The sequence below is a fragment of the Acomys russatus genome, chromosome 13 (assembly GCF_903995435.1).
Source record: "Acomys russatus chromosome 13, mAcoRus1.1, whole genome shotgun sequence".
Lineage (NCBI taxonomy): Eukaryota > Metazoa > Chordata > Mammalia > Rodentia > Muridae > Acomys > Acomys russatus.
In genome coordinates, this window is record NC_067149.1 from 54712992 (window position 1) to 54739576 (window position 26585).

The 26585-nt window shown below is 42.6% G+C and overlaps 1 protein-coding gene and 1 pseudogene across 1 annotated transcript; one reads left to right on the forward strand and one right to left on the reverse strand.

Moving 5' to 3' along the window:
* The first annotated feature begins 13294 nt into the window (after positions 1-13294).
* Positions 13295-13746, forward strand: LOC127196865 (60S ribosomal protein L27a-like; annotated as a pseudogene).
* Positions 13747-18151: 4405 nt separating this feature from the next.
* LOC127197695 (killer cell lectin-like receptor subfamily B member 1) lies at positions 18152-25853 on the reverse strand. The gene is made up of 6 exons (XM_051155665.1): positions 25835-25853; positions 23457-23555; positions 22634-22708; positions 21968-22122; positions 21449-21564; positions 18152-18535 (listed from the first exon to the last, which is right to left on the reverse strand). The coding sequence occupies exons 1-6, from the start codon at positions 25851-25853 to the stop codon at positions 18412-18414; spliced, it is 588 nt and encodes a 195-aa protein (XP_051011622.1). The 3' UTR covers positions 18152-18411.
* Positions 25854-26585: the final 732 nt, after the last annotated feature.

Genomic DNA, 26585 nt, shown 5'->3' on the forward strand with positions numbered 1-26585 from the left:
AGATGGGAGCTGTGGCTGCTCTAAGACAGACAGAGGGTCTCAAGTTGTTTCTCGGGTGCTGGAGTGCTTGCCTGAGAAGCGAGGTTCTGAGGACGATAGTGAGGGCATGTATGCTTGCACACACGCACACACACTCACACACGGGGGCGTCGGGGGGGGGGCGGAGAGAATGGAAACTTCAAATATATAGGAATTCACAGTGTGCCCACTGCGCTTGCTTGGAGGTCCTGTTTTGCCTCTGTTTCATTCCACGGTCCACAGGCAGACGGTAGCTTTGGCAAGGTCAACTTTGGTAAAGAGAATGGGGGAAGTTACGTCCTAGTTCTTAGGGACACATCAGCAGTAAGGTAGTCATACTAGATGAGCCGACGACACTAGCCACGTAGCCGTGCCTGGATTCCCTGGGCACTTGGGTCTAGTCCTATACAACCTCTGTTATGTTAGGTGTCAAGAACCCTGTAGAGAGCAAGGGGGTGGGGGGCGGGCGGGGAACACTTGGTTTCAGATGGCAGGTGTGGTCGGTGAGAGGTGGTCGGGTCAGGAAGGCTCAGCTTCCACCAATGGTTTAACCCACACATGGCTTGATATAATTTATAGTTTAGTGTGAGGTGAAGACAACTTTCTGAGAAGAGGCCTAGGTGTTGGAAGACACTGGAGCTAAGTCTGTCTCACCCTTGGCTCCTCTACTGTCACTCTCTGGCTTCCCACTGTCATGAGGGGCAAGCTTTGCTGTCACATGTCCTCCGGCATTGTGTTCTGCATCTCCATGGGCCTAGAAACACCATACCAGGACCAAAACTCCTGAAATGGAGCCCCCCTCAAAGACTTTCTGTTTTAAATTTCTTCCAGGTATTTCCCCCTCCCCCCCACAGAGATGGAGTCTGACAAACATATTGCAGAGGGAAACAAACAAACAAACAAACAAAAAAGCAAAGATCAGAATCCACTTCTGAGCAGCATTAATATTTTAATACTTGCGCAGAGCATCCTGGCATCCAAACAGCACAGTGTTAATACTTCAGAATGTATGCTCATTATAATTTTTGAACCTTTTAAGGAACAAAACGGTGAGGAAAACTGTTAATTGGCAACTTGGCAGGCTCTATAGAGTCACCCATGAGACGTGCCTCTCAGCATATTTGTCAGGGGTTATTTAGAGTGACCTGCGTCTCTGAGGATGTCTGTTCGATGTCATCTCCTTACATTAATTGAGATGGAAAGAGCCATCTTCATTGTGGGCGGGAGTCTTTCTTGGGTAGGGACGCTGGAAAGTATAAAAGGAAACAACGATCTGGACATAAGTCCCTCATCTTTTTCTTCCGTGTGGTGGATTCCATGTGACCAGCTGCTCCAGTGTCTGCTGCTTTGACTTCTCTGTATCCATGGGCTTTACCTTGAACTGCGAGTTAAAGTAAACCCTCCCCTCCTTAAATCGCCTTTATTGAGAAGGCACTCTGTCACAGCAACAGGAAAAGAAAACAACAACCTTGGGCTATGGATGAAACAGTATGAGAATTGGATTTTGTCCATCCTCCTTATCCGTGCCTTAAAGAACGGGAAATTGTTAACATTCTTTATTACTTTAATTAATTAATTAATTAATTAATTTTTTGAGACAGGGTTTCTCTGTGTAACAGCTTTTGTTGTACCCAGATCGAGAGACTCAGGAGAGACCACCAGGACTCGATGCCAATGCAATCTACACAGGGCCGTTTATTATGGACTCGAGCATGGACTCCCTGGAATGGAGGAGTGGTCCTGAGGTCCAAGAGTAGGCGGGTTATAAAGGAAAAATCGAAAGCGGGGGCGGGAGGGGTGTGGGTTTCCAAGCCTTGGCATCACATGATTGGTTTAGGGATATGTGAAAAGTTGGCCTCTGGGTAGTGGTTGCAGGTCAAACTGCAAGGGGGAAGTTTCTCTATCATCTATCTGGAACATCTGCAAGCATAACAGTTTATGACCCAGAAGAACATCTGGCGCAAGCATAAAAGTTTATGACCCAGAGCCTGATCGGCTGGCCCGGGGTACAAGTTTCTGTGAAATCAATAGTTCAGACAGTTTATGTTTTTTCCAGTAAGTGCAGGTGGGTGGAGGTTCCCCGAGAGAACAAGTCTGTACAAAATGGAGTGTGGAAGGCGAAATGGCCTGCCCTTCACTTTGAACATTCTTTGACAGGGCAAGTAGGGATGGGTATAAACTCTGAACTCACTCCTGGCAAGGACGTCTAAAGCTGTGGCTGGGATATCCTAAGTTAGCGGACTCCCTGAAGGAGGTGCCTTCAGCTGTAGGGCACTGATAGAAGGACCTCTGGGGTAGAACCAGCGGTGTCCACACCCTGCTTAGTCTTCTGGTTGAGTTCTTGTCCCACCTGACCAGGCCTCTCCTGGAGTGCCTACACTCAGAAGTCAATTTCAGGCGTCCCAGTGTTAATGCTCTCAGCAGGTTGCCGGAGGACTGAATTTTGAGGCCCCTGATGAAAGCCAGCTCTGTGTACAGCTTTCCCTTGTGAATGTGGAGGGCGACAGGGCAGAAGAACAGCGAGTGACAAGGAGACGAACACGGACACGATGCAAGAGTGGCCTGAGCAGCGGAGCAGCCGATTCACGTTGGCCTGGGAGCAGCCTGGCGGAGCCGGAGTGTGTTCTCCGGAGAGGCCAGCAGGGGGCGCATTAGTTCTTTGTTTCAACTCCCAGAACAGTGGTGAAAATGCCCAGGCAACCTGTGTTGGTAAGAGAAAGTACTTGGGGTGGGCTGGGGTGGGGGCCGGGGCTGCAGAGATGGCTCAAAGGTTAAGAGCACTAACTGCTCTGCCAGAGGTCCTGAGTTCAACTCCCAGCAACCACATGGTAGCTCACAACCATCAATAATGTGACCTGATGCACACTGTATACATAATAAATAAATCGTTGAGAGAGAGAGAGAGAGAGAGAGAGAGAGAGAGAGAGAGAGAGAGAGAGAGAGAGAGAGAGAGAGAGAGAGAGAGAAAGCATTTGGAAGGCAGAGGCAGGCGGATCACTGAGCTCGAGGCCAGCCTGGTCTACAAAGTGAGTCCAGGACAGCCAAGGCTACACAGAGAAACCCTGTCTCGAAAATCCAAAAGCCCTTGAAACAGCTCTTATTGTCAAACAGCCCTTCTCCACTGTCGGAGGCATGAAAAACAACTCATCTTTTTTCTCAATAACCAGACCTGCCAAATAGCCCAAGAGACTGTCGTGTCATATCCTGTCTCTGCGCTAGCAACAAAAACACCATCTCCAGAACCCATCTTGTACATGCAAGACGCTCCTTCCCCGCAACCGTCACTACACAGAGGCCCCTTGGATAGTTCCCTACTGAGACTCTCAGCTTCTGGACTATGGGAAGCATCTCCACTCTTGTAAAGGCGGCAGCCAGTTTCTTCCAGTGGGAATTTTCTCTTGTCTACCTGCATGGTGTGGGCCGTTGTTCATCTACCCACATGGCATAGGATGTGTGGCCCATGCATCCACGCGGGTGAGAGCTGAGATGACCACCCCAATCGTGTTTTCACACTCCTATGGGAAGGCCAGGCTCACCTCTCTTTCTTCCTTTTCTGGCTCTGTTAGTCTTCCTCTAACATTCCAGCACACTCCTTCCCCACAGCCATCACTCCCGCTGAAGGCTGTCACATTCCCTGCTCCATCCTAACCAGGCTCTGCTCTCCTCTCTCTGAAGTGGCTCACCCCTCACCTCCGCTGACAGGCTGTTTCTTCTACAAAGGCTGAGTCAAATGAAGCACACAGGGGCGAGTATATCCAACTTCACACATACCAACTAGTCAACAAATGGGCCTGACCCCCAGTTCAGATCATCAGAGAGGCCAGCTGTGTAGGACCAGAAACAAATTATATCCGCTTGGCTCCCAAGGCAAGGGCATCAAAGGACACTTCCTGTGCATTCCAGGATGGCATTTATACTTGCTATGCTGGAAGAAAATGTGTCATAGTCTTCTTCACTCCAGACTCAGTGTATTCATAGGGAGCCTATAAATATCTCATTTATGACAGCAGGAGAAACAGAACCCCCTTTCTACTCCCCACATTGCCGGTGATGCCCCTAGAGGGGCCACCACCATTGGTGCAGCAGCAACAGGGAGCCAACAGGTACAGGACAGCCAAGTGAACAATCAGATTAAGGAAGACCTGACCCTGGTTACAACAAAGCATAGCTACGCTACAAACTCAAATAGATTCCCTGGCTGTGGTTGTCCTCCAAAATCAGAAGGCTGGACTTAATGACTGCTAAAAAAGGAGGTGTCTGTGCCTTCCGAGGAGAGGAAGGCTGCTTTGATGTAACTCACCTGGCCTAGTAAGGCTAATGCTAGACAGGTATTAGAAAGAAATAAATGCAGAGAAAGGGCCAACAATACTTTCCTGAAGGACACCTGACTGCTTGGCGACCTTGGATCACCCCCTTCACAGGCCCAATCATTGTAATTACTCGGTTTACAGTGTCCTTTCAGGAACCTGTAGGCAATTATAAAGTGTTTTTTTTTTTTTTTTTGTGGTAAGTTATTTTATTTTCCTTAAGAAATTTATGAAGTTTGGCATGCTTACATTCATATTTTATAGGTAAAATGTTCCAAGGAAAATGTTTCAGAATAGTCTCCCCTGAATCTGCTAAGCTTTACTGCTGCTGTGTGGTGATCACGCTCTGTAGCTGTACTTGCACGTTCTGTTGCTTATTCTCTCAATTCTGTGCGTTCTGGCATTCTGTCCACATTTACGTTGTTAATAAGTACTTACTGACCACTGTGAGCCAGGCACTGTGGGAAGGACTGTAGAGAAAACACACTGGAAATTCCTGTCCTCTGGGAACTTAGGCTGCAGCAGGGAGCTGCAGTGAAGGAACAGCACAACTGTCGTGTGCACAGGAGGCCAGGCTCAGCATCCCTGGGAAGATGATGTCAGCAAACTCTGGACAGAGATGGAGAAGACATTTGGCCATCCTGGGGGAACTGTCCAAGGCAGAGAACAAGGAGAGAAAAATTCGAAGGAAGAACCTCAAGAAGGCCCCTGTAGGTGGAGACTGAAGGTAGAGAAGAGTAATGTGGTTGAGAAGGTGCAGTAAACCCCATTACTCATGTTTTCAGTTACCATGGCAACCATGGCCGGACCATATTAAATGGCACATGTATGAAGTAAGTGGTTTATAAGTTTTTAACTGTAACCTGTTCAGAATAGTTAATAATTTCTTGTGTCACCTCCCTAACATGCACATTGTCCATATTACGTACAGTCTGCATGCGGTATTCACTTCTTTTCCAATTGGTGCCCAGTACCATCTTAGTTACCGGGTAGACTGTAATGGCAGCTGTCCCTGCTGTCCTTATTCTCGTTTTTACTTTACAGTGGCCCACATGAAAAAGTAATAATACTACCAGTTCAGACATGCCAAGGAGAAGCCAAGTGTCTGACCCATGTACAGGACAAAACCAGAATATGGATAGAATTAATATTATTTATGTTTTTGGGTACCAGCTCGGGCCTCGGAATGTTTTCCCCCTCCCATGGAGTGTGGTGGGAGTCGCATAGCAACATCCTTGCAGCTCAGCTGAGGACTTTGTCCTTTGTTTTGAGTTCAATGAGATGAAGAAGCAGGAACTCAGGCCATGAAACTTACTCCATTCCCTTGAGAACAAGTTGCTAGGAGACAAAGATGAAGTTGAAGAGCTGTTTGGGAAATTCTAGGAGTTAACACGGTGGATCATGATAGTGGCTTAGGCCTGATGCTGACAGTGGAGGTAGGAGCAGGATGGTTGTATTCTGGAGAGTGTGAAAGCTGAACCAACAGGATTTCATTCAGATGAGGTATGCAGTCTTGGAAAGAGCAAAGTCAAAGTTAGATCTGAGGACCTCCTCTTGAGTGCCGTTTCCACATCCCCAACACCAGCAAGATGTGGGAATTCCAATCATAGAATTATTTCTTGATGCATCTGGATAAAAATTACCATTTCATTAAGATTTATTTATGTCTTGTGTATACAATGTTCTCCTGCATGTAACAACTACAGGCCAGAAGGGGACACTAGATCTCAGTATAGATGGTTGTGAGCTACCATGCGGTTGCTGGGAATTGAACTCAGGACCTTTGGAAGAACAGCCAGTGCTCTTAACCTCTGAACCATCTCTCCAGCCCCTGTTTCATTAAAATAATACAGTATAATCTCTATCTGAAATGTTATTTTCAAGTTGGAGGCTTATCATCTGGCTTTAAGAGTTTATATTTTATACCTAAAGGAATTGGTATGTATATTGAAACAAGACCTCACTATATAGACCAGGCTGGCCTTGAACTCTAGAGATCTGCATGCTTCTGCCTCTTGAATGCTGGGATTAAAGCTGTGAAAGCTGTGCATCACCATGCCCAGCCTGCACACCTTTTACAAGGGCATATTTTGTGTCTGCAGGAAACAAAACAAAACAAAACAAAACAATGACTTAACATTAGAAAATGTGTCTGTTTCTTGTCTCTCTCTTCACTTGTCCTTACACTTCCGAACAATGCCCTGAAGTACTTAAAGACACTGAGTGCTCATATTTAATGTTATGGAACATTTAAAATATACATATAGATAATTATAACGTGCCCGAGGGAGAGGTAGAAGAATGTCACTCAATGAAGATCAGAGTCCTTTATTTACTATAGGTAGAGAGCCAACTCAGGCCAGAGAAGAGAAGGCCTTGACCCAGGAAGTAATGCAGGGTACATAGAGCCCAAACTACATTTCCATCCATCAGGGGCAGGCCAGCTAACAGAAGTTTCAAAAGTTTCAGTTCATAGAAGCAGTTTCTCTACACTGCCAAACAATGAACGTCCTATGGCTGCGGATGCAACTGCAGAAGAATGTGGCTGGTTGAAGCATGGAGAGTTAGCCAAAACTAGGGCCAAAGGGTGTCTCTCCGCAGTTCAGCCAGTCACATGATTCTCACTACACCATGAATGCTTCCTTATTAAAATCCATCCATTATACACTGTTCTTACATGTATGTATATATACATATGTATATTCACACATGTACAACTAATAACCTTGTGTTTTAATACTCACTAGCATACATGTGGTTTAAAAAATATATGATTAAAATTTCCCTAATCTTAGAAAAATTCTACTTGTGTCTTTCTTTTATTTGGTTTCATTTTTGTTTTGTTTGTTTGTTTATTTGTTTGTTTGTGTTTTCAAGACAGAGTTTCTCTGGGTAGCCTTAGCTGTCCTAGACTCATTTTGTAGACCAGCCTGGCCTTGAACTCACACTGATCTGCTTGCCTCTGCCTCCTGAGTGTGAGTGCTGGGATTAAAGATGTGTGCCACCAAGCCAAGACGATTACACTGTTTCCTAACTCTATGGCTTATATCACGAGGTACCATAGAATATCTTTATGGCTGTAAGAGTTCTTTATCTTTTCCTTTAGAAAAATTTCTGGCATTTTTATGTAACTTACTATGTATATTTACACTGAGATTTTATTTTTAAAAAATCATATGCTGACAAACTATTCAATGTCTGCGGTGTCAGTGGTGTAACTGATTGGATACTTGACTGGCTCTGTACATGGCTCTGGGTCCAATATTCAGTATCACACACAAAAAAGCAAACTATTTGCAAAATTAGGTTAGAATTATGGTTTGTAGTAATATTTGTAATTTAAGCAATTTAATGTACTACAAATTTTGATGACTATGCAAAGAAAAGAACACTTATATGTTTTAGGTGATAAAATAGGATAGAATGGCTATGTTGTGCTCAACTATTTACCACAGTGCAATGTGATATATAGTGAAAATCATGAGCTGTTAGCTGTGGAGCAGGACCAGATGGTTTTCTGAAATTCTCAGTGAAAGCCTGAACCTGGTACATTTACTACTGGTATCAACCTCATACTATGATACGCAAGAGTTGTTTGTTGCTGTTGCTGTTGTTTTTGTTGTTGCCAGAATTGGTGGTGAATATTTTTAGTCCCAGCAGAGGCAGCTGGATCTCTGTGAGTTCAAGGACAGCCTGGTCTACATAAAAAGTATAACTGATTGGATACCTGCCTGGCATATATAAGGTCCTGGGTCCAATCCTTTGCACCATAAAAACAAAAGGAAAAAAAAAAAAGCAAATGATTTGTAAAACTAAGTTAGAATTATAATTTGTAGGAATACTCTACAAATTATAGACATCCAGGGCTATATGAAGAGGTTCTGTCTCAATCAATCAGTCAATAATTATATAATAGTTAATAATTTGTAGTACATCAATAAATGTTGCATATATACCTGGCAACTTTTATTACGTTGCTTTTATACTATAGATGCCCATTGCATGGCTTGGAATTTTGCTTGGCCCAATATGAAATTCTATATTCAAAGCAATATAAATAAATATGCCAGTTTGGGAGGAAAAAATATCAGGTATGCTTTTGCCAACAAGTCTTATTTATGTTACCTAAAGTGCTCAGCAGTCCTGAGAAACAGATCATTCAGTTATATTAAAAGCAGCCACAGTCCAAATTCTACCTCAAAACTGAGCTAAGGATGAGGAACCAGAAAGAGAAAAGACATGGAACCTTTGCTTTATTATATTTAATTTTACCATCTACACTGTAGTGGGAAATAAAGAAGTCACCTTTGACACATGCCCAGGAAACTGGATTTCATTTGCAAAGTTATATCATTATTTTTCTGAAGACATAAGAAACTGGACATCTGGCCAGACCTCCTGCATGGTGTTAAAGGCTGGACTCACTTGTATGAAACTGGTAAGAAGTGTCCAGGGAGCAGTGTTTGTGTTTCTGTTGACCATGTTTATTTCCATGAGTTGAGGAACTTGAAGCTGAAGCTTTAGGAAGGATCCCACTCCAGGCAGGATGAGGGACAAGGCGGGCACATGTGTCATGTATTAGTGTTTCACCTCTGCCTGGGGCCCTGAGACATTCCAGAAACAGTTTTCATGTAATTTTTGTAGTCAGCTTGAAGGGTCAGACCCAGCGTTTCCATTCTACTTAGGCATTTGACTATAGAAGTTATTGTTTGCGTGACTGACAGACTTTTCCTGGGGAGATGTCACACACACACACACACACACACACACACACACACACACACACACACAATGTAACAATGAGCCTGGAGTTGCTCAGATATTCATCATGACCGTGAATACATTTTAATAAGAAGATACTTTATTAAATACTGGCGCTGGATACTCATGGCATCAGGACTGTACCTAAGAGTGCTCCCAAGATGTAGTATCTATTTATATCAGTCCAAGGCTTCTAAAGTCCACAAGATTATATGGATTCTGTCTAAGTGAAGGCAGGGTCTAATTTTAACATACAAATCCTGCAGTTGCCCTATTCATTGAGCAGAGCAAGAAATTTTGATTACAAAAGCAGAAATAACAGTCTTACGACCTAATCATCTTTTAAATCTTTTATTATTAAACATTTTTTATTTTGTTACATATACATTTATATTATTACACACATATACAATAAACTACCCATAGCAAGAAGAACCATGACACAATCAGGAATTATATAAATGTTACGTTTTTAGTGTTTTGGCTATTTGTATTTGGCAACCTTGAATAAAACATCTTCCCTATCTTGGTGAGTCTAAGTGTAAATCAATATCTATCATATCTCATCATTATCAACTTAAAACATCTATCTAGACCTAAAAACATCTTAAGCCCTAAACAACTAAGCTTAATTGTAAAACTAAACTATCTGGTCTTCAAGCCCATCAGAGACTTGAGAAGGAATAAAATTGATTACCTGAGTAAACAGGAAGTACAGGTTAGCAGCTTCCAAAATGAGAAGATGACACAGACAGTTGCTACCTGAATAGTCACCCCAAACTCTCTAGGCTGTATGCAGTGGTGTATGTCATTAATCTCACGTCCTGAGATGCAAAACCAGGAAGATCTCTGTGAGTCAGAGGCCAGCCTGTTCTGCATAACAAGTTACAGGCCAGCCAGGGCTTCATACAGAGATTCTATCTCCAAAAAGGAAACCACAGAATCAACAGCAGCTTTATATGATTGCCGTTACTTAAAAGCAAGATGCTACTGAAGGGCTGGAGAGATGGCTCAGCAGCTAAGAGCTCTGGCTGTTCTTGCAGAGGACCCAGCGGTGGTCCCCAACACCCCATGGCAGCTAGCAACCACCCCTAAATCAAATTCCTGGCATCCAGTGTCCTCCTCTGACTCTGTAAGCACCAGGTGTGCACATGCTGAGCATACATGCATGCAGACAAACATTCATACACATGAAAATAAAACACATAAACCTTAAACACATACAAATAAGCTTAAAACAAGAAAAACATGAATCTCTATTACAGTTTTGAAGGGCAGAGGGGGAGGAAAGATCTTTTTGACTGACATTTACTTCTGCTCTGATGCCTTGTCTTCTCTATTGAGAAACGCCAAGATCGGGTTTGACCACTTACTTCACCCAGAAAAAATATCTCCATCCCCAGGTCTTTAATGACAGCTGAAAAGTTCAATTTGCTATTTGAGGTACTCCATATACAGGGTCTGAGGATTCGGACAAGGATACCATTGGGACCATTACTCTTCAAACAACAAATGTGCAGGGTTTATAGGAGTTTGAGACCACTGGAGCCACACTGAAGCACAAATCACTGGGGTGTCTCCAGGAGAAGGAAGGGCAGCAGTGTCAACGGGGAGTTGGAGTTTCTATTGGATGGTTTAAGTTGGGCAAGAAAGTACCTGGGGAACACTAATGGGGAAGGCACTGCTGCATAGAAAGAATCTGTGGTAAACTGAAAAAAATTTAAGCGAGCTCTAGTGGTTAACATAACAGGATTCTGTGGGAATTAAAGTTAACAGGATGCTGTGGGTGTTAAGGTGGCAGGAGGCTGTGGGAGTTAAGGCAACAGGATGCTGTGGTCTGGGGTCAAATCCTCAAGACATGAAACCCTGCAATTTTTATTTTCCCAAAGGGGGCTAATTTTGTTTTGTCCAGGAACTTGGGCCAGTATAAAGTTGCAGATTTTATTGATCATGGGGGTATTGACAGTCTCTTCTTGGTGGACAGAAAAGCTTACCGTGGCTGCATAAAGTTACAGTACGGCCTCTGCCTCAAGGAAGGAGAGCCTAAAAGCGGATGTGGGGAGGAAGACTGGCAGGGTAGGAGGAGTTGGTTAAAAGTATGGCGGGTGATTTTCTCTCCCTGGCTTTGAATGTGTGTGAGGAGAAATATGCCTGTAAGAGGAAGAGGGGGCAGATGTCACTGAGGGGTACAGCGGTCATTAGTGGCCTTTGGAGAGGAACGAAGACGATGCAGGTGGTGTGACTGGAGTTTAGGCTAAGTGAGGAGTCTCAGGGAGGCACTGAGGGTATCCTTCCAGGATGATCTGACCAAGATTTTGCTGTACCTGCTATCCCCCAGTACTTCAGTTAGGGGATCAATCATCAGCCTGTGATGAGTCTGGAGATGACTAAGATTTTTTTGTTTACCGCTTGGTGAGTCCTATGGACAGACAACCCCTTTTACCCTCTCCAAGCACTGGGGTCTCAGCGGTAGGTGATAGTGAAGGGGACGCAGTCTTTAGTTTTGATGATCGGGAAAGGTTGGATTCCACCAGCACCTTCCCTTTACAGTCAAAAGACACTGGCACTTTGAGGAAGGACATCTGCCTCAGTGTGGTTGGTGTGTGACACACCACAGTTGTATTTGTCCTTTTGTGAGACAGAGATATTTTAATAGGCCCTGTGCCTCTTTTAGTGAGGCCAGATGCCACCTGACATATTCAAGTGACCCACAGAAAATAAAGATCATATTGATTACTTGGAGCAGCCAGAGAGACATCTAAAAGTGGGATAGAGAACTTTACCCTCGTCTTTATCACTTTTTAGCAACTAAAACATCAAAACCTAAGCACATGGATGAGCAGAGCCCAATGATGCAGAGAAGAAGGATGACAGTAGGAAAGGAGAGTATATATATATATATATATATATATATATATATATATATATATATATATACACACACACACACACACACACAACGGGCATTCTAACCTTGGGCATGGTTGTAAACCGGATCCCAGAGAAAGATTAAAGTGAACTGAAAGTTTTATGTGGAGAGAGCCCTCAGAACATGTTACATTTCTGTCTTATGGAGTTATGTAAATTAGTTAAGATATAAAAAACTAACTGGCACAGAGTGGCCCGTTGCCTATTTTGACACCACTTGTAGCCCACCAACTGGAGGAAGGAGAGAAAGAATGTTAATAAGAAAAGGGGGCTGTAGACCTGTTTAGGCTTAGTTCCTGGTGCCAATTCCACTCTGTGTTGTCAGGATACTAGCAGTCCGGTCCAATATTCAACACCAAAGAGCAACAAGAATCCATAGTCCTGGCACGATCCAGCAGAAACAGCACGGCTCCACAGAACCACCAAGGGTCAGGGGAAGCAGCAAGAATCAGCCAGAGTACAACGAGAAGTTCTCTGGAACTTTTCTCTCTGTGAAGCAAAGACAAGCGAAGACCAGTGAAGAGCAGAAAAACGTTTCCCAGTGAAGCAATGCAAAACAGTCTTCTCACTGTCTGTGGGGTTCTATTTACACTCCTTCCAAACAATACCTGCCCTCTCACGTGTCTGCTCCCAGGAAAACATCACGTGCCCTCTTGTAAGACAGCTTTCAGCAAAACACCGCTCGACAACAGCTGAGTCTTCAAAGAAACCAGAAACAACACTTGAACTTGGCTTGTCAATCAGAACATGCATGAGAGTGCACAGAGCTGCATAGAATGCCAAGTCTCACTGTGTCTTCCAACTATGTCCAATGGCCACCTAAACAAGCTGATGGGACACTGAAAGCATGTGGCGATCCAGCCAGGTCTCACATAACCACTCAAGATTCCGCGGATGTGAGAGTCAGCCAGGACAAAAGTCATCTGAGACTTGACCTGTGGAAATATCCAATCTGTTCATATGACACTGTGTTCTAAGCTACAGAATGGTCAGATGATGCTGAATGGGCCAGAAATGACAATCATATTTATAGTTACTTACCACATTATAGTTCTGGTTTAGCATTATTTACCTTCATTAGCTAAATCTAAAATGCATATAAATCTTTTACTACTGATTTGTTTGCTCTGGTTGCAATGGTTAGAAATTTTAGCATGTTCTAGCTGTTCTTACTATGTTGTTGCTACTGACAAGGGTTATTTTTTTCCTGTGTCCAGCTGCTAACCACCACAGATCCTAATTTAAGAAAGCATTATAGCTCTTTCCTTTCTGCTGCCGCCATGCTATCTAGACTGAGGAAGACCTGAAAACTCCAGGGCCACGTAAGCCACGGTCATGGCACCCTGGAGGCCGCGCGAATGCTGGAGGCATGCATCACCACAGGACCAACTTCGACAAATATCACCCAGGTTACTTTGGGAAAGTTGGTATGAGGCATTACCACTTAAAGAGGAACCAGAGCTTCTGCCCAGCTGTCAACCTGGATAAGCTGTGGACACTGGTCAGTGAGCAGACATGGGTCAATGCTGCAAAAAACAAGACCGGAGCTGCTCCCATCACTGATGTTGTGCGATCGAGTTACTACAAAGTTCTGGGGAAGGGCAAGCTCCCTAAGCAGCCAGTCATTGTGAAGGCCAAATTCTTTAGCAGAAGAGCTGAAGAGAAGATTAAGGGTGTTGGAGGTGCCTGTGTCCTCGTGGCTTAAAGCTGCCTGGGGAGGTTAATTAAATGCTAACAACAACAACAAAAAAAAGCATTATAGCTCAACCAAGCAGCTTGTCTATGTGCTAAGCAGGAGGTAAGTAGCATGAAATGTATAAATTCATACAACATATGATCCTTGAGAGCCACATTTCACTTCATGTAATAAGAAACTAGAAATAAAACAAGGTTCAGGATGCACTTACTACAAAATATGTGGCCAAGACTGGACAGCAGTAAGACTGCATTGAAAACAGAATTTCCTCCAGTCTGAAATAACTATGGACATCTCCACAGAGGACAGAATTAGACTCTTTTTTCCCCCTAATGAATTCCACTTATTTCCACATAGACCACATACCTGAGCGATTCTAAGGAGCCAGAAGAGTGTATCAAATCCTGTGGAGTTATAGGGCATTTGAGTTGCTGTCAAGAGTTCTGGGAACAGAATCCATGATGGCTATTCTTGGTTGTCAACTTAACTCCATCTGGAATGAACTACAATCCAGAAATGAAAGGCACACCTGTGAGAGATTGTTTTGCCTTTTTTTTTTTTTTTTTGAAAGACACACTTTTAATCTAGGCCAAACATTCTGTTGGAAGCCTATATAAGGACATGAAGGAAGGAAGCTTTTGCTCTTTGCCTGCTTGCTCTCACCTTGTTAACAGGTCTATTTATTCACTGGCATTAAAATCTACATATTCAAGATTCCAGTATCTACTGAAGATCAGCTGAGCCATTTAGCCTGTGGACTGCCAACTTCTGGAGTCTTGAACTTTGCGTTGAAGGCCAGCCACTGTTGGATTAGTTGGCCCATAGCCTGTAAGTCATAAAAAGAGAGATTCATTCCATATGTTCTTCTTCTCCTCAAGAAAACCATGACTAAAACAGAACCAACCTCCTCCTCAAGAATCGCAAGTGTCCCTGACCACAGAGCCATCACTCCATCCACTACAGTTGGAATTCTAAACAATTATTTAAATCTCCAGTGGCTGAAGGAGAAAAGAAGGATATCTGAAGAAAAACCAACATGTACAGTCAAAATCCTGTAAGCCGTCTCCAAAAAAAGTTATCCAGAAGAATCTTAAAGTTCCTCCCCATATCCTTTCATATTCGTCTTTGCTGAGCACCACATGCTAATCCCCTTTGCAAGCTGTTAGGAAACATGGGTGAAAATAGGCAAAGAAAGTTGTTGTTGAGGCCTTTGCCCTATTGGTATGAACTCACTTCTGGACGCTATTTTCTTTTAAAGCATCTTATGAGTTAATGTTATTGAAACAGTCCTTAAGCCACAAATAACTAAGTATTAATGCGTTCGCCCTGAAATTGTGGATGACATATATATATATGTAAAGTGAAAACAGGCTAAAGAAATTCTTGGCCACCAGCAAAGCTCCACAGAAGATATATAAAGAAACCTTTAGCCTGAAGATGATGAGAAACTCACTGGGGAAAATAAAACCATGCTTGAAACTGGGTATGAAAGAGTGGGGAAAACCAGCACTACTGAATGAAAAAATTAATATGCAACTTTTTAATAATAATCTGAAAATCAATGCTTCATACTCCTCAATCAGAGCAGATTGGATTAAACGATAGGACATACCTAATTACTGCCCAAGAAACTCACTTCAAGACCAAAGACTGACACTACCTTAGAGTAAAACGTCAATCTCCTCAGTCCTTCAAGATTGAGTTTTAGAACGTCTCAGATTTTAGTCTAAATCAGAAAATATCCTCTGAGTGAAAGTGTTTAATGGTGCAATGGATACATTTTTAATCTTTGAGGAGAGGAATCCCTTGCTGGTTTTCATGACAACTGTGCTATTCTTCATTCTCACCAAAGTGGGCAGTTTTCCTTTGCTCCATATCCTATTTAATGCTGTCAATAGTTGTCCTGTTTGGTAATAGGACGAGGGCAGGGTCTGAATAGCAGACTAACAGTGACTTTTGTAGAGGCTTCTATTCATAATAGGTACCATCAATAACCACTGACTCAGATCTGCCAGGCTAGTGTAAACAGCTGCAATAATGCCAGTTAGACCTGTTTTTTTTTTTTTTTAAAGCCTGTTGAGATATAGAGAGACACAGTTTTCGACTGAAATTTCACCCTCATAACTTAAGTAGATCTCAGCAGGACGCTATCCACTAGTCAGTTAATGCTGGAATGGAAGTGACAGAGACAGTAATTTACTTTCTTGTGGTAAGTGTCATGGGAAAACATTCCTATCAGATACCTTTAGAATCACTTGACTCCAGACTTAACACCCATGTGTGATGAACTGACCCATCAAGAAGGCATCAGCTCACCCTAACAGCATCAGGAGGCTACTGCCAACACCATCCCAAAAGGCTGTCTGCACATTATCAGTTATGGGAACAAGCCCCTGTGATTTGAGTTATGATGATGGCATTGTCCCCAGGTGATAGTTTCTCCTCTTCTTTTTTTATTTTCAATTTTTATTTATTTTAATTCATACACATTACATCCTGATTGTTATCCCCCACTCTCATCTTTCTGTTCCTCCCCTCCCTTCCTCCTCCTCCCATTCCCCTCCCCTAGTCCTCTGACAGAAGGGGACTTCCTCCCCGACCAGATGACCACAGCCTACAAGGTCTCATCTCGATAGCCTGCTTCCCCTTCCTCTGTGTGCCTGCCAGGCCTCCTCACAAAGGGCAAGTGATCAAATCGGGGGTATTCTTATCTTTTCACAGAAAGAATTCTCTCAAGACACAATCTGAGCAAAAATTTGTTTAGCAAAACAAAGTAACTCAAAGTGGATGGACAGTACACTTCAGAGCAAGATTGGATCAGGCTGGCCTGAAGGTGTTTGGTAGACCACTGGACTCCACATGGTGGAATTTACAGAAGTTCCTACAATCCCAACTTTATGATGTCATTGTTAAGTTTGTTTCTTGGGAATTTCCTCTCTCCTGTGTTAAGAAAAATGTTTCCAAAGCCAAGATGTCCCCACAGTTTTTTCCTTCCCTGCTCAGCAGCATAGTCATTAATTGTATGTATGGTCATTGGGACAGTTCCCTGGTGCCATTATTTCTTACATGGCAAGAGGAGCCCTTGCCTTCAGCTTCAAGGGCGGCCAACTATAAAGGAGCATTGCCACCATAGGGGCCACAGCAAGCAGGACACAGCCACAGTCTCCTTGATTGCCTCCCTGGTGGGTGTGCACGAGCCTTCCCCCGACTACTCATATCTACTTAGTGGCATGCTCTTAGCAGTTGCAAATATTGCTTTTGTTATCCATTGTTTTATAGTGCTGCTTTTCTCTGAAAAGTTTTCCTACAGAACTCTTTTCCTAAAAATTGTCACAAAATACACAATTCTTTAATGTTTGATCTATTCGAATGCTAATGGCCAACAACAATATAAGTATTTGTTTCTGACAAGGAAGAATATTGAGCTTTTTGTGATGTTAGGAGCAGTGACGGCTCTTGCTGAGGACCCAGGTCTGATCTCAGCACCCATGTTGCAACCATCCATAACTCCAGTGCCAGGGGATCCAGTGCTTCCTTCTGGCTTCCCGGGGCACTGCACACACATGGTGTACAGGCACACATGCAATCAGAACATCTATATACACAAAATAACAAGTATTTTAATTTGAAAATTATTCTAATTGAGAAATGAAGCGTAGCATAAGCCTCAGTTGAAGTGATAAAATTTGACATTGCATGATATGGATCTGTAGTTGGTCATTTTAACGGAAATTTTATAATGCCTCTTTATACAGTACATTTGATTTTTTTTTGATTACTATGGAAATTTTGGCATTTTTTTTAAAAAAAGAAAAGTGGATATCCAAGAGATTTACCAAAATAAATACTTATATTTGGAAAATTCTCTAAATGAAGAATTAAAGAGATGTCATTTATTTTCTACTAAAATAACCAAAATATTTATCTGCATACTTCCTACAGTTGGTACATGGTCCCTAAGCAATAAAGAAGTGTGAAAGAAAGGTGATGAGAAAATTAAAATGGGAGCCTATGGACCAGTAGGAAGATGCAGGACCTTGCCTTAGTCTGTTTTTGTTACCATAATAAAAACTGGAGAAGAAAACCCTCCTGTCTCACAGCTCTGGGGGACTTACAAACCCAGCACTGAGGTGCCACCCTGTCCAGGGTCAGCTGGTGGATCACAGCAGAGTGGGAGGGGTCATGACGACAGAGCTCAGTTTACCTAGAGTCACTGTCATTGTCAGCATTAGTCCATTAAGGTGTCAAGCAAAGCAACTCTTTCCTTCCTATGCTCCTTAACTCTGGGCCTCTGGTGTCAGAGTCAAGATCAAAGACTTACATCAAGGTTGCACAGTTCAGAAGGACATGGCTTGGGGTGGGGGTAGGGTAGAGATCAGGACTTTGCAAACAGTTTATGAAGCTGCAGGTAGATGATCTCAGGCATAGAGATCAGCCTCCCCAACTTTCCTGGCCTGGGCTTCCTTCTGTGGATTCCTCTGTTATACTGGCACATCTGTGTCTGTGTACATTTACATTTACAGAATAAAGACACTGGACATGAGCATCTGTAAGAGGCACAGTGGCTCTGGAGCCCATGCTTTGTGCCACTGACTGAGCACTGGGAGGGTTGGCAGCAGAGACAGTTCAGTGCAGAGATGATGGTGAGGATGGTGACGTAATCAAGATGAGATTCACAGTCAGGAGGCAGGACACAGGATTTCAGACATGTTTCAGCTTCTTTTGGCAGATCCAATAGTTGTATGAAAAACAGGATTCAGAAAACACTTTTGTAGATGAGATCATGGCACAGCTGCTTTCTTCATCCTTGCCCATGATCTGTAATCTGAATAACAAAGAACAGTTACTCTTAGTGTTCAGAATTTTCTTACAATTATCACATCAGCCCTTATTTTCCTTAGACTTTTAAGGATGCCCTTGATTACATAGTGTTTAAACATAGTAAACACACAGCGACAAATATTATAAACACATATAAACATTGAAGATATAGCTTATAGAAACCTCTATAATTTTCAGTTGCACACTCACTGGATGCACATTTTCCCAGCAAGAGTCTTTATCATAATGTACACAAACGAGAAGGTTTGGGGATCTGGCATGAAAACTCCTAGTTCTACTACGAACGTGTCATGTGATCATGTGAAAAGCATCTTCATTTTGCTGATCTTCTATATCGTTAAATACATGGGTAGAACCAGCCAGTGTTTAGGGAAGGTATTGAGATATACATTAATGTATGGCAAAACTGTATTCCACATGCACAGTGAACACAGTGGGTCTACAGAACTGGATGCAGAAAAGAAAATAGCCTTAACTCATGTGGAACAGAATCTGGTTCCTGCCTGCCTCATGGCAGAGGCTGGTGGGTCTTTACTTTCTCGCAGCACTAGTCCATACCCTGAGCACCTACAGGTGGGAATGAGACCAGAAGCCAAGCACTAACACAGGCGTCCTCTTGGGTGGTTACAAGGAAGGGTGAGTTCAAGACTAGCCTGTCTCATACAGAGATTGTCACGCATTAGGCAGTAGGCAAGGCTCCCTCACAGCTGTCCCTTTGCCTCCCTCCATTTCTTCATGGAGACCTTGGGGCCTGCACAGCAAAGATTATGTTACCCTAGTGCCCAGCATGCTAAGCAAACTATGAACTTTCTTCAACTGGGCATCTGTAAATGTCCCTATGTTTTATTTTTCTCATCGTTAGCGTCTTTCTTCAACTTTCAAGATCCTTTTCTTAAGGCCAAAATGTTCAAATTAATGACATCTTTTCTAAAAGCCTTTGGTGGACTCCCAGGCCTTACCCAGCCAGACTTCTGGTGAGAGCTCTGACACCATCTCATTTAAACCCCAAATAATCCTGTTGGGAAAATGTTTACTTTCCCCTTGTTTCCTTACCTGAAAACCAGGGTTCAGGGAGTTAATAACTTGAGGAGATGGGGTGAGGGAGGAGGGTCAGAGCAGGGGTAGAGGTCAGAGGGCGATTCTGGGCTGAGCCTCCCTTTCTACCTGTGCTGTGTACTCCAGGCTCACTGCCCAAGTGCTCCTGGGACATTCCCAGGTCTGCACCTCCATCTGTCTGCAGGAGTGCTGTGCTACAGATATGCACTTGTGCATCTGGCATGTTACATTGGTTCAGTGGGATGAGCTGTGAAGTCTGCACAGCCGGAGCTTGTACCAGAGCCACTGTCTCTATCCAGTGCAAACAAAAGCAGGGTTCACTGTAGCCTGTCTCCAAATTTACCTGGTCATGGCTGTCTAGTCTGAGCATTATTTTATCCAAAATCACACATCAACTGAGCTTAATACTGTGCTTTATATGTACTTTTCCGCTTATTATCATAATATTTTTTACTATGAATCAAAATCAAGCAATCATTTTACACTATAGCACAATTAAGAAGCACACACAATAGGATGCCTTCCCCTCAGAGACGCATGGGAGAACAGCAAAATAAAAGGATCCAGAGGGTCTTAGAAATCTACAAGTAGAACAATATGATAGGCAGATTTGAGCCCAGGGGTCCCGCTCAAACTAAGGCACCAGCCAAGGACAATACAGGAGGTAAACTTTAAACCCCTTCCCAGATCTAGCCAATGGTCAGAATATTCTCCACAGTTGAGTGGAGAGTGTGATACGACTTTCTCACGTACTCTGGTGCCTCACATTTGACCATGTCCCCTGGAGGGGGAGACCTGGTGGCACTCAGAGGAAGGACAGCAAGTAGCCAAGAAGAGACTTGATACCCTATGAGAATATACAGGGGGATGTAATCCCCCTCAGGAACAGTCATAGGGGAGGGGAATAATGGGAAAATGGGGGGGGGGGAGGAATGGGAGGATACAAGGGATGGGATAAACATTGAGATGTAACAAGAATAAATTAAAAAAAATAAAAAAATAAAAGATAAAAAAAAAAAAAGAAGCACACACAGACACACACACACACACACACACACACACACACACAGAGAGAGAGAGAGAGAGAGAGAGAGAGAGAGAGAGAAAGAGAGAGAGAGAAAGAGAGAGAGAGAAAGAGAGAGAGAGAAAGAGAGAGAGCCTTACTATGTATGAAAATATTTTCAAACAGCAACGTGCGTACTGATTCTGCCAAGAGAAATTAATTTCATAGCACACTAAGGTGCAGCTTTTCACCACAATTCTAGCATTACTGCATAAGAATTTCTGTGATGTTGCTGGAGCGATGGCTTAAAGGGGAAGAGTGCTTCTGCTCATGCAGAGACCCAGGGTCAAGTTCCAGCTCCCACGAGGCAGCTCACAACCATCTGTAACTCCAGCTCCAGGGAATCTGGTGCCCTCTGACCTCTGTGGGCTCCTGCATGCACATGACACGCATACATACACACTCAGGCACACATGTAAATATAACATAAATATTTTTTACATTTATGTGTGTGCATAAAAAAAGAGAAAAAAGTTTATGTATTCCAAATAGATCTTTAAAAATACTCCATCTCTGGTGCTAGGCAGTTAATCTAATTTCTGTCCTTTAACATTCTGTTGCAAATAAATATACATATGCACATAAAAACACACACATATTTTTTATAAAGGGTGGATGTCCTCTTGTACATGAAATTTTTAAAACTAATTTTGGAATTGTCTTTTCATCCTATCTCAGCCCTTTCAAGAATTAAGAAACTAAATTAAAATTTCAAAATTCAATTTTCAGTAAAATTAATATGAATTGAATATTCAAAGTAGCTCAGTTAATACTTACACATTGGGATTTAAGACAGAGCCATTTATCCACTTCCAGGCCTTCTCCATGTGAACATACTTTAGTCCAATAAAGAAATGACCTACTGTTCTCTTTGCCAAGCCTTGCAGGAATCTCTATAATCAAAAGAGAGTGGGAGACTTAACCTTCAGCCCGTGTGCTCATGATTTGGTTTCTTCTACTGGCCTTCTAAAGCACTATTAGTGCTATCTGCAGTCCCTCCCAGCTCCCACCAGCATAACTCTCCCCTTTCTGTGAAAGCTCTCTCTCTCTCTCTCTCTCTCTCTCTCTCTCTCTCTCTCTCTCTCTCTCTCTGTTTGTACTGTGAATGGATTCACCCCACTATGTTCAGTTAAAATTCAGAACTCAAATCCATCTCTTAGATGAAGAGCTCTTTAAAACCCAAGGTTCTCTACTTCTCTGGCATGGAAAACGTGTTAACAGGTTTGTTTGTTTGTTTGTTTGTTTTTTTTATTGAACAGGTTTGTTTTATTTATTTTAATTTACTTAACGGTTTACCAATTCTTTTTCATCTTGAATGAGCAGCAAAGTGGCTTCTCTCATAGAGCAGTCAGCTAGACTTTCAGCCCAAGGTCTGGAAGTGTGAGAAGTAAACAAGCACTTATCCAAGTACAGATGCCAATCTCTTGGGCATCTCATTATGGCTGTTCTCCCTAGAGTAAAGAAGAAGAACACGTTCTATTTCTGCTGTTCCTGCTGTACCACAATCAACTACACACAGTAGGTGCTTCATTAGTGCATGCTGGAAAAGCAAGGCTAACGCTGTCAAATGTCAAGGAACCATAATTAATGACAGAAGACTCATGTCACGCTCTGTGTCTGTTCATTGACTTCAGACAAGGTCACTAAAGCAAGCAATCATTCTACTGTTGAACTTGATGTCTGCCTGTCAGGATCACGTGCACCAGCAGCCTGAGGCAGCATGGCCAGGTGCCTAAGGGCATAGGGTTCAAGGCCACACAGCTTCAATTCATTCCCAGCGCCAACATTTCCATGCTGTGTGTGGCTCCCCTGAGAGTCTTCATGTTTTTAGGGCTGTTGTCTCAGACAAAACCATGGAGGTTTAGCATCTTCATGGAAGGATGCTGTGAACTTTGATGAGGTAACTCACATTTTCTGTCAAAAATCACCTATTACCTCAGTAAAATCAGGCCATGCAATTACCTGTTGGTTCACTCCTGTTCTCTCCAGCAGTCACGTTGCATGTTTCTGTTGGTGGGTTTTGCACCAAGAATCCCACTAGTAAATAAGAAAACACATGGGGAGGATTAAAACGCTGAAATGAGTGATGGATTGTGTGTTTGATTTCTTTCTTTCTTTTTATCTATCATTTTCCAAAGCATTGTTCATCTGTGTAACAGCTCTGCTGTCTTGAAAGTCACAGAGATCCACTGCCTCTTCCTCCCAAGTGCTGGAATTAAATGCATGCACCACCACACCCAGTTTGTTTTATTTCTTATTTCAGCAAATCAAGTCATTTCACCTGAGCATATAGATTGGGGGATATTGGCCAACTGGGTTAAGTTTGGAAACAGGATATATGAACAAGAAAAAACACAGAATGCGTAGATTCACACAGCTCTGAGGTGGCATATCATCTGATTGACAAGTCAATCTGTTTGCATTGCTGACTCTCTGATTGCTCATGGTCACACCTGAGCTCGCTCATCTTCAGTCACACACACCTCAAGAGAAGGTTTAGCAGACAAGTAAGATGCTAAAAATGGGGCACTTCAGTTTTCACTGTTAACATCATCTTTCCTCACAATTATGATTTTTAGTTTTCTACAGTTATAGATGTGTATATGGCATGCCACATAATGGTCCTCGGAAAAACCAAGAAGCATGGAAGAAGAATTGTGAATTCTCTGCAGAGGACAGAGACATTCGGTGTCATTGATGTTCCTCTAGGTTTATGGTGGCCAGATGAAGAGGACTGAACATTTATGTGAGAAAATGATGAAGCCAAAGCTCTTGCCTCACTTACATAAGATGCTGAATCCAGTCAGGCGCAGGAGAAGGAGGATGATGGCAGCACAGCTGAGTTTCAGAGCCAACTGGTGCCAATGTGGACTCTGAGGGGCATCTAAGAAGTGAAACAAAAATCTCACCTGTTAAATCCACTGGAGTCCATCTGAGATAAAGGTCAGAGGTGGCTTCATAACGACATAAGACCTTCCTTAACTACAAGGACTATTTCCAACACTCCTAGTGGAGTCAGTGTTATACTCTGTTTGCACTGTATTGCACACACACAAACACACAGACACAGAGATACAGAGAGCCACAAGGAGACAGAGATAGACAGGGAGGGGGTATATCCCATCCTTTGGTGGCAATGACTTTCATAATTTGACGTGTGACAGGAAACAAATATTTCCATTAAATGGAGTACTTTTATTTAAAGGAATATCACATTATGGCTTCTCTTTAGCATGAGGGGACTGTGGGTGTCCTGCTCTTGCAATTTAGGTCCATCACTGAATGACGGACTTGTTACTAGTAATTATTGGTGACTAGTAATTCACATCCTCCCAGTTCCCCGCAAAAACCCCCAGCATTTCTCATTTATGTCAATGGTTCAACTAATATTTATACACATATGTACATGTACATGCATGTCATATATGCATATGTTGAGATTAAGACACAAAGATAACATAGTAAAACACTGATATTGGGAATCTACCTAATAGCAGTTGTCCCACCTACTATTTTTCTGTAACTTTGGGATTTTAAACACAAGGATGCAGGTTTCAACATAAAGCTAACTTACAGTATTTCTAAGTAGTGGAAGAACTGGCATTACAGTGATAACTCAGGACGATTCTGGAATTCTGGAAAGGAAAAGCTTATAAGGATGAAACTGACAGGAGCTTCTGATGCTGCAAGCATCTTCACACTAGTGTGGGTGTTGGGTTTTCCTTTCTAGTTATTAATTATATGGTATACACAGTTTTTTTCTGAGTATATTTCAAAACTAGGAAAAGGTTAAAAAGTTCTTTGTGAATTTCCATTGGGCACACCAATCCCGCTCATATCCCTGTCCATTTGTACCCACCCCTACCCTTGCAAACTCCCCCTAAAATAAAATAAGATAGAATTAAAACAACAACAACAACAACAACAAAACCCACCCAACATCTTGTTGTGGAAGCTGTGTGTGTTATGGTGTGTCACACAGTATATCTTTTTGTCCACACGTCTTTACTTGTAAACATTCACTGCAATGAGTCACTGGTCTGTTCAAGACCTCTGGCTTCTGCTACACCACCAATACTGAATGCTCACAGGGACTCCTCTCAGATTTCCTGTTGTTTCCTTGCATCATGGAGATCCTGAAGCTTTGGCTCTGCAGGATTGGCCTTTTTATGTGCTCCAGCAGATCACAATTGGGCAGATGTTGGGGAGGGCCATTCAAAGCCCTGGATCTGGGCCTGCCTGGGAGGTAGCTAGTTGGCCAGCCCCCACCCCCTGCTCTCCTGTGCCCAAAAACAACAGGGTGAGCTCTTCAGCACTGTCCCTTCAAGCTCACCCAGTGCAGCAGCCAGCAAAAGGCAGGGACAGCTCTCCTGCTCTCATGACCTCATAGCCAGACCATCTCTCACTCACTCATGCTAACCCACAGCAGGTGATGGGCGAGGCCAGTTCTTTTAACCTAGATCCTTTGAGATCTCACCAGTGCTGCACAGGGCAGTGTTCAGCTTAAACTATTGAATTACTTTTTCCCTAGGATTTTCTAGTTAGTAGTTTAAGACCACTGCTGAATGCAAGTAAAAGAAGCTATCGACACTGAAGGTGCAAATAAGTGCTACTGCAGTATAACATGACACACACCGTGTCTGTAGCAGATAAGGGGAATACTGCGGTATAACAATGGGGAGTGTGTGTCTCCGTGACCACCATGACCAGAAGTTTAATGATCTGCAGGAGGCAAGAAGGCAGCTTGGTTCAACATGACTAAATAGCCTGTGTTGGTTCAAACTTCGGTAAGTCTGACTCCCAACAGTTGATTTTAGGCATATTTAAGTGCAGCACAATTTGGTGAAAATTTCTCTGATACCTAACTCAGTCCTGTGTGCACAATGAAGCTAAAGACTACATCAGAACTCTTTGTAAAGAACATGTTATAGCTTCCACGAAGCTGGGTCTGTCGATTGACAAGCTCATGATAAGGGGTCTGGGAGAGGATTCGGTGTGGTCTCAGCCTCACAGAGCAATAGTCACCAGGTGTAAGAATCCAAACCAGCTTTCTGGATGGATATCAGATACATATCCCTTCCTTGAAGGAACAACCCTGTGAGTTTAACATTCCTGGTTCCCCTAGTGCCTATCTGTGAGCACAAGGACCTCTGTGCCTCCTACGTAATATGGCATACGCCATCTATACCACACTGCACTGCCTAAATATATGTCTGCTTTCCTTGGTAACAGTATCAACAATGGATGTCTAAGGGTTATGAGACAGTGAAATGCACTAATTTTTTAGATGTGGTCATTATGTACCATGATTTTCCGAATTTAACTTTCTGCTAGGCAATTTATTTTTTATTTTTTTATTTTTTATTTTTATTTTTATTTTTTTTCTTATTTTTTATTTTTTATTTATTATTATTTTTTTTCTGCTAGGCAATTTTTAAAATGTGGGTTTCATATGGAAAACAATGAATGCTTTGTCTATAAAGATAATAATGAAACATTAGCTGTCCCCTTCATCTTTAGTTCGATCATAAACATCATTTTGCTCTGATATAGTCTCTAATAGTTTCATGGATTACCATTTTGTAAACGGCTTTTCAGATTTAATTATTAGAACCAAGTATTGTACCATTGTGAGCAAGGCTTTCCTTTTGCTTTTTTGCTTTGCATTATTCTGTTTCAGAGATTGTGTTTCCTAAAGCCCAGGCTAGTCCCAAACTCTCTCTGGTTAAGGATAACCTTGAACTCTTGATGCCCTGGATACACTTCCAAATACTAAAATACATCTGTGTTCTAGTTTATGTGACTACAGCTACAGATTTATTCCAGTTTTTGTTAGTTTTCTGTTGTTTCTAAGTAGTTCCTGGTTTAAATGATGTCATGCTTTGGGTTACACGTCAAAATTTGAAAATAGATG

Coding starts and splice junctions, on each gene's coding strand:
- LOC127197695 (XM_051155665.1), bottom strand. Junction 22,123..22,633: donor GAACAGGAGTGAACCAACAG/GTAATTGCATGG, acceptor TCTTTACTCTAG/GGAGAACAGCCATAATGAGA. Junction 18,536..21,448: donor TCTGTCTTAAATCCCAATGT/GTAAGTATTAAC, acceptor TTTGTTATTCAG/ATTACAGATCATGGGCAAGG.